Source organism: Mesoplodon bidens, assembly GCF_964165515.1.
Source record: "Mesoplodon bidens genome assembly, chromosome: 17".
In the NCBI taxonomy this organism is placed as follows: domain Eukaryota; kingdom Metazoa; phylum Chordata; class Mammalia; order Artiodactyla; family Ziphiidae; genus Mesoplodon; species Mesoplodon bidens.
The window spans coordinates 7,971,555-7,980,388 of NC_138174.1; the positions used below are offsets into that span (position 1 = coordinate 7,971,555).

The window sequence follows — 8,834 nt, forward strand, 5'->3', positions numbered from 1 at the left end:
GCTTTTGGGATGCCAGGGGACCTAGGATTTGTTCAGGGGGACGAGTAAAGTGTGTTTTAGCAGGAATAGTGATCTTTCTAGATGAAAATGGATGGAAAGTAGAGCTGGTAACATGGTTGACCAGAACAGGCTTCCTAAAGGTACATCTACAGATAGAAGGATGCAGATTTGGAAGAAGTGCTGCCTTTTCTCCTGAGTGTTTTCTCCCTGCATTACAGATGGAAGGGTAGTGTGAGCTTATAAAGATTGACTGTTCAAAGAGGTGCATGAACAAAAGCCAGGTGGAGGTAAGGCTAACAGAAACCCATAAGGAGAGTTTGTGTGACAATCTCTGAATTAATCAGGCACTTGAGTGTGTTTTGTTTTAAATACCTCTTATGTGCATGGCATCTACGTGTCAATTGTGATTTGACTTCTGCTTTTTGAACTTGAAAAAAATTCCTTCTTGAGTGAATGTATGTGTGAAAATTCTTCTTCGTATTATTATTTTTTGTTACATGAAATGGGCGCCGGCAGCTCAGTCTCTGGCGAAGACTCTGCTGGAGAAGCTTGAGTTTATGTTGTGATGGAGAGGCTGTCAAATGAGAGTATTTTTTGCCTCCTGGGACCTGGGATCCGGTAACCAAGGCTGATCCTAGATTGACATAATTTTTCCTGCACCTTCAGAAATGTATCAACACTTGCTTAAAATTACAGAAACCGTTAATGTTCACCAAAGGAATTCAAAATAAGATTAAACTGGAAGCAATAAAGGAGAGAGGAGAGAGCATCACTGTGTTTTTTAAACTAGGTTCCAGTAAACTGAAGACTCTGAAGTATGACCTTAGCACAAGGCACAGGCCATGTGTGGTTGGGGAATCACTTTGAATGGGAGACAGGGAATACGCCCCTGTAGGAGTGACTACTCAGAGAGGGGGACAGGCTGAATTTAGAATGAAGGCAGGACCTCAGGGAGGGGCAGAACCACGAATAAGTTATGAACCCTTTTTTTTTTAACATCTTTATTGGAGTATAATTGCTTTACCATGGTGTGTTAGCTTCTGCTGTATAACACAGTGAATCAGCTATACATATACATAAATCCCCACATCCCCTCCCTCTTGTGTCTCCCTCCCACCCTCCCTATCCCACCCCTCTAGGTGGTCACAAAGCACTGAGCTGATCTCCCCGTGCTATGCAGCAGCTTCCCACTAGCTATCTATTTTACATTTGGTAGCGTATGTATGTCCATGCCACTCTCTCACTTCGTCCCAGCTTACCCTTCCCCCTTCCCGTGTCCTCAAGTCCATTCTCTACATCTACGTATGGACCCGTTTTTAAGGCATCCTCCAAATACAGAAAAGAAAATTCAGCAGTGGGTTAGGCTTATAAGGTTTTCTTTTTAGGGGGGGGGTATAGTGCCCCTGTAAATTTCATTTTATGACAATAATGGATTACATTTTCTGTTTTAGGCCCAAAGGGGCCAGACTAGCTGCTTAGAAACCTCCATACTCTCCTTTCCCACAGCTAAATAGCTTCTGAAGAGAACAGATGCTTCCAATTTTGTTGCCTTCTTTTGTGGTATGAACTTTATTTAAAAGCTGGCAGAATCACAACCTTACAAATAAATGATTCTGCTTATTCACAGAAAGTTTTGGAAATCACTGTTTTCTCAAGAAGAGTTAGGTCTTGGCTCATTAGTTTAAAAAACCTCATTTCCATGCGGTAAGCCAGGAAAGCTGGGAGCAAAGCCTTTCATAGATTAGCGTGTAGAAGCTTGAGAAAATGGCCTTGTGTTTTCTAGTTTTAGACTTTTTTTTATTGGCAAGGAGACAGCGTGAGGTGCTTCATTAAAAGGTTAGCTGTGAGAGTCAAGTCGCTTTCACAAAACTTTCCTTTTTAGGTGAGAGCAATTGGATGCTTAATTACTTAGTGAAAGTTTGTTTTTTGTTGTAATCGGTAGGTGTTAAGTAATCACATTAAGTTATTTATTAAAGTGGAGTTCTTACTACGTTGCTGTTGAGTAAGAATTTATGCATCCATTTACCAAATCTCTGTGGAATATTTACTTAGGCAAGGGCCTGGGCAAGATGCTCCAGGAGAAAACAGAGCAGTGAGACCGAGTGCACTTCCTCAGGGGCTTGCTCAGCTGTAATGAATTCTTCACACCATGTCGTGAATGTGGGTCTCTGTTTGGCGCCCAGCATTTGGACACCTTCCCTTACTGGAGATTTCTACCCGGTGTGACTCTGGTGGGAGTGGGCTCGGCCCACTCAGGACATCAGAGGCCAGACTTGGGGTCTCCCCAACTCATGGAGGGTGGCCAGCTGGATGTTGCCATGCAGGATTCTGAGTCTGGAGCTAGGGACCCATACAAGTGGTTTATTTATTTATTTTACTTTATTTATTTATTTATATTTGGTTGTGCTGGGTCTTGGTTGTGGCAGGTGGGCTCCTTAGTTGCAGCTTGGCAGCTCCTTAGTTGTGGCATGCAAACTCTTAGTTGCGGCATGCGTGTGGGATCTTAGTTCCGTGACCAGGGATCGAACCCGGGCCCCCCGCATGGGGAGCGCGGAGTCTTAACCACTGTGCCACCAGTGAAGTCCCGAGTGGTCACTTTAGATCTCACTCTCCTGGTGGTGACGTCGGTGCCCAGGGGACCAAGTGAGGTGGCAATGCATGCATGCACGTGTTGGAGGAGGCCAGTGCTCTGGGGCGGGTGATGCCCTGCAGGGTGACCTTTTCCAGTTGAGTCACTGTGGAGGGGGGCCCTGCCTGTGCCACCCTCTGGGAGGCTCGTGATGCGGGACGGGGCACTGCATGTCACTTCCTGCAGCCGCATCAGCAGCCACCATGAGAACACAGGCCAGGCAGCAGCCTGCCCGCCCTGCCGGGAAAGGTCAGCGGAGGCTTTGTCATGACATTTGAACTGAGCCTTGAAGAAACAGGAAGAGTTTGCTGGGGCGACTGTGAGGACCCCCACTGATGGAGAGAGTAAATCTTGGGTCTCGCAGGATGTTGGCAAAGGGGTCAGCTACTCCATGAGCTGAGGCGGGCTTGGAGGGACTAGTGAGACACCTAATACGTGGCGCCAGGGTCCGCAGTGGAGACCCTGGAGGAGGGTTGGAAGCCGTAGTAGTGACCACAGCTGACGCTCACTGAGTGCTCACCATCACTGTTACTTTAACTCGCGCTCATGTCAATACACTGTGCCGCCTTCAAGCGTCAGCTCATCTAAGTCTATGAAGTGGTTTCTGCAATTCTCCCCATTTGCAGAGAGGAAACGGGCTTAGAGGGATTGAGCAACTTGCCCACGTTCACATCATTAACAAGCAGTGCGGCCAGGCTTGCGTCTCAGTTCTGATCTGCCTGCTGACACACAGGTGGGGCCTTAATAACGGGGCCAGGCGGCAGATCGCTGCAGCCGCTGCGTGCAAGTAATTCCACGCCAGTTCGTAAACAGTGGTCTGTGCCCTCTCTCACCTTACCCGGCTTTATTATTTTTTTTAATACCATTTATCCTTGGCATTATATTCCAGATATATTTGCTTATTGCCTGTATCCTACATTAGAACCTGAGATCCAAGAGGTCAGATCCAAGACTCTGCCCAGTCTTTTCACAGCTGTTTACTGTGTTCCTAGAACAGCGCCTGGCACGTAGTAGTTGCTCAACGAATATTGTACAATCATAATAATATTAATAACCATCACATGCAAGCTTGTGCCAAGTGCTTGGCATGTATTAACTCACTTGATCCCCAGGACTGTTGTGACCCCCATGTTAGAGATGAGATAACAGACCACAGGCAGGTCTGGCAACTTGCTCAAGGCTGCAGGGCTCAGAAGAGCTGGAGCGAGGATTCTGATGCAAGCACTTTGGCTCCAGAAATCAGGTCCCTACATGCTAAGCTTTATTGCCTTTCATGAGTGAGTAAATGATTAGTTAAAACAGAGTTATATGAGCTATAAAAATGTACACAGTAATGCATTTCAAAGTAAATATTTAATAAAAAGAAATTATATCAATGATGAGGTAATATTTTTCTCTTGTTAGGAAATGACAGGTTTCTGGGGAAAAATATATTTTAACATAGGCTCAGATTCCTGGAAAGTTTGTCATTATAGCATCACTGTAATCTCCTGGTCCACATGTGAATCCTGGGTTTTTAAAGGCTAGTAAATCTGTCTGATACATGTTCCAAACAGGATATTATATCCTCATAAGATAGACCTACTTCTTATGGAAGAAATAACAATAAACAGATGTTAATTTTTGTCATGATTTATTTGTTGGTCTAAAAGCTCAGTTCAATGCCTAAGAGCTATGTAATAATTGGAATTTGGAAATACAGTTGAACTGGAATCCGTCTTAAAAGCAGGTTTCAGGTCTTTAGAACTTTTGCCTAATACTGAACAAATATCTTGGTTTCTGCTTTCTAATTTAGTACTTGGTCTGAATAATGAGACCGAATTAGACCATAAACTCATGTACTTAAATTAAGGTATGGACAAGTAACAAATATTGGGAAATAGTCTGTTGACAAGGGAAGAGGCCAGCATCATGGAGTTAAATTAGTTGAACTTTTTCCAGACAGAGGCAGAAAGACTAAAGTGGTTCAAAACCAAATTTGCCTAATAAAATTATTTATGACATTTAAAATATTAATCTGCTTTGATCCATGTTCAAATGTTGGCTTTTTCATTCATACTATTCCTAGATATAAATTTTTAATGATTTCTGCCTCCATATCAAGAATAATGGGCTTTCTCCATTCTCAAAGCATTTTTAGAATGCTCAGCTATGAAATCAAAACCCTTTCCCAAATGAAGATGATGAATATGTATGAGAACCAGGTAATGAAGTAGAGTGTTGGTTTTGAATTTGTTGGTTCTCAATAATTATTAATGGCATTAAATGTGAATATGCCTTGATAAAAAATGCTCAAAGGAAGTACTGCCTGAAGGTCCAGTAGACTTTCTGACTTCAAAATACTTATTAGGATAATAGTAGATGCCAGTGATGGAAATAAAGGTAGACTTTGGTTCAACAAGACAAATAGTGTTAACATAAGATGGTTAAATTACTGTGATCAACTTTTTTTTTCCTTTTCTGTCATTTACCCATATTTGATTATTTGTATTTTTAGTCCCTTTATGCTTGCCTCTGTTATGGTGTTATCTCATTTTTGATAGAATTTGACCTTTAACTTTTAGGTTTGAAATAGAATCATGGTTTGGTGAATAGGCATCATTTAGATTGCTGACAGGCATGACTGCCTTTGTTATAGCTTTTAGCTTTTATTCCAAAGGGCTCTGTTGATAGAACATTTTCTTACTTTTTCCTTGATTTTTCGTTTGAAAACTCTTCCTTATTCATCCCTGCAATTACATACTAAAAAACTGTCTTTTGGGCTTCCCTGGTGGCGCAGTGGTTGAGAGTCCGCCTGCCGATGCAGGGGACACGGGTTCGTGCCGCAGTCCGGGAAGATCCCACATTCCGCGGAGCGGCTGGGCCCGTGCGCCATGGCCGCTGAGCCTGCGTGTTAGAACAGACAGTAGATATAAAGAACATAAATTATTACAATCCCGAGTGGTAAGAACTAAGATAAGATCATTTGATGGAAAATTTTATTGTGACTTTTTAAATTATTTTATCTTAGAGGTGCTAATACATATGAGTATGTGTGTATCTAAGTCTGGGTCTGTGTTTGCATTCACACAGAATATATACACACAGAGACACAAACATACATGCATATATATATGCACACATATATATAAAACAAGAATAAAAACTCTTGGTCCTTTTTGAGGATTAGTAGACAAAAGTTTATTTATAAGTAGAATGGCTTTGGCTTAATCAAGAGTTAATCAAGACCAGGTTTCTGAGTATCAAGGGAGGACCTATTTTATATTTTTAAGACAAAGGTATTCACACATACTTGGACGTAGTTATCAACGTAGCATACTAGTTTTTGGAATGTTTCTCTTTGGAGATACAGGGGTACAGAAAACTTGATTGCCATTTTTGTGTTCACCAACTGAAGCAAATACAAAATCCAGGCATGTGATTTAGTAAACAAAAAGTAATGGCGATAGGAAAGATTGTAACCCACTAGTAATCCAGAGAGTTTATTTTAGTCTAGAATATAACTCCTCCTTTGCGCTGACTAAACCTTTGCCTGCTGCAAATTGTCGTGACAGAAGGTATTTGTAGGCCTGCCTCTGCACCTCTGCCAGGAAAGTGCCCTCACAGCCTTCCTGCAGAGGTTACCTGTCTGGGTGTAATATTTGTTGACATCACTTGTATAGTTCCTAAAACTCGGAAGGGTGGTTCTTGTTTGGTAACCACGTTTTCGTATTTATTTTTGCTCAAAACAATTTTTTATTTAAAATATATTTTAAAGCATATATGTAATAATTTCATCCTTCTGACCCAAATATTTTCATTTTTCTGGCTCCTTTCCAGTCTCTATTCATCTGTGATTTTGTTTTACATGGTTGGAATTATGTGTTTTAACATTTGACAGAAAGACATTCCCGTTGTCATAACGTCTTCATTATTATAATTTCAGTTGCTATATAATAGCTCATTTGCAACTTATTTTCTTGTAAGACTTCTTCTAGTGTTTGATGTGTTTCTTTTCTAGCTAGTTCATATTAGCATGCTCCCATAATTATTTGAAAGTTTTATGCAAATATTAATGTTACTAGTTTTCTTCACACATGATTTTTGCTCTTATATAATCATCATGAATATGTATGTGTGTGATATATATGTATGTGTATATATGTATAAATGCCATATGTATGTATAAGCATATAGCTATATATGCATGTATATGTATAGATATGTATATATATGGCATATATATGTACGTGTATGGCATATACATGTATACAGCATATAGCTAATATATGTGTATATATATACACATATATATATAGCAGTTTTTGAATAATGAAAATTACTTCATTATTCAGAATCAACAGTAGGAAAGCCCAGATTACACTGGGGAGCTGCTAATTCAACCTTTAGGAGTTTGCTTTTTCTCTCTGATGTGCCATATTGTTAGTGTGATTTAACCTTTGATTACTGTTTTTATGTTTCATATTTGTACACAGCAGTTAAAAAAATACTGCATGCAATGAAGAAATGAGGCTTATTTGATATCCTGAAGATTTATATTGGAAACCATTCTTTTCTTCTTAAATAATAAACTTATGTGAACTTAAAGAATGGTATGGCATCTACTTTAGTGTGGTAATATTTCATATAGTGAAGCATGTATTCTTAAAGTCTTTTGTAACAATTACCGGGCTGTAGGCACTACAAAACACAGAATATCCTGCAGTTTGTTGGGGGTGTCCAGGCATATTAGGTGTCTGGGTTTTGACTTGTCTCAACTTGAAATAGATTAAATAGTGCTTAACTTCAAAGCTCACATTTATAGCTTTAAAGATATGACTCTCTCTCTCTCTACAGTAGAGCAGGTATGTATATGTAACCGTAGTTGTGTCTATTTCTGGATCTTAGTTCCTCTGAAGTTTATTAATTTTGATATTCCATCATTACGCTATTACTGTTGTTGCCTGAATACTTGAGGATTCTATTTCTAGTGTCTAGACCGAAAGCTCTTCATTATGATGGTGTTTTAGTGTTTTTAGGGCACTCTAAAATTTTTTCTTCACTTGAGGTAAATTGGCTATTATATCCTGTTGTTTAGCCCGAAGTGTTTTATTTTCCACGTGCTTCCTCTGTTGTGTACACAGAGAAAGCTGTCTTTATGCCTCTGAGTTTGCCCTGACTTCCGCTGGGCTCTTGCCTTCCAGTCGCCTTTGCATGCCTGCAAATTCCAGTTCTGCTCCGGGTGTCACTGGAGACCCTTCCTGGGGGGCCTCTGCGCCATGCGGAGCCTGGGGGCTGAGGAGGCTGTGTGGCTTCAGCGAAAATCCTTCACTTCTAGTAGCTCCAAAGGGAAGAGAAAAGAGACGAGTAGGAAGAGCAAAGCCTCAGGTCTTTAAAAATACCTGGTTTTAAATTTGAGTCTTTTGAAGAAATTGCTGCGGTCCTATTGTGTTTTTTATTTGTTTCTCTGCTTTGACGATTGTTTCTTCAGGAAGTCCCCAGAGTCCTCCTCCTTCACCAGCTGGCTCAGCAGGAAGGCGCGTGGACCATACTTCCGTTGTTACCGCAGTATGTCTCACGTGACACGTGCTCATTATTGGCATCTCTACCTGACGCTTGTAGGCTCCCTAGTTTTCTTACTCACAGGGTGTTTTTCCCTCAGAGTCAGGAAGTAAAGTCAGTTTGGACTCTATGACCGCTACTGTAATCGGATTTCCTGATGATTGATTCTTTTTTTTTTTCCTGTTTCACTAGGCAGTGGGTTTTCTTTGAATTAATCTACACTGACCGTAATTCCCCAGCTCCTTACTGTTTGTCTCATATCTAAAACAATTCTTCCCAAGCTATACATCATAAGTACTACTTCAAACTAATTAGGTATTTCTTGGATTTTTTACAAAAATGATTCAGTTCTCTGAGTCTCCTCTTTTTATATCTAGTGTACCATGTGTCTTTAGAACTACTTTAACTTAATATTAGAGAAATTAGATATGTTTATAGTCAAACTGCATAATTCATACAGTTTAAGCATTGATGATTGATTCTTAATCATGAATAGCTTTTATTTTTAAATATGTTTCTTTCTTAAAAGATATAATGTCAATATATTTGATATTTTATTTGAGAATTATGTCTCTTCTGAATTGGGGTTTGTCATAGAAAGAATTAACTTTAAGAAGTCTAGCTGTTTCATAAACCATTAGTATCTGGCTTTCCTATATGCTTA

At 40.2% G+C, this 8,834-nt stretch overlaps 1 protein-coding gene across 1 annotated transcript in view; it reads left to right on the forward strand.

Moving 5' to 3' along the window:
* Positions 1 to 8,834, forward strand: part of B3GLCT (beta 3-glucosyltransferase) — a 114,860-nt gene that overhangs the window by 38,457 nt on the left and 67,569 nt on the right. The window contains exon 5 of the mRNA XM_081214686.1: positions 8,100 to 8,279. Within this exon, the coding sequence (XP_081070812.1) occupies positions 8,100 to 8,279 (180 nt within the window). The remainder of the gene's footprint in view (positions 1 to 8,099; positions 8,280 to 8,834) is intronic.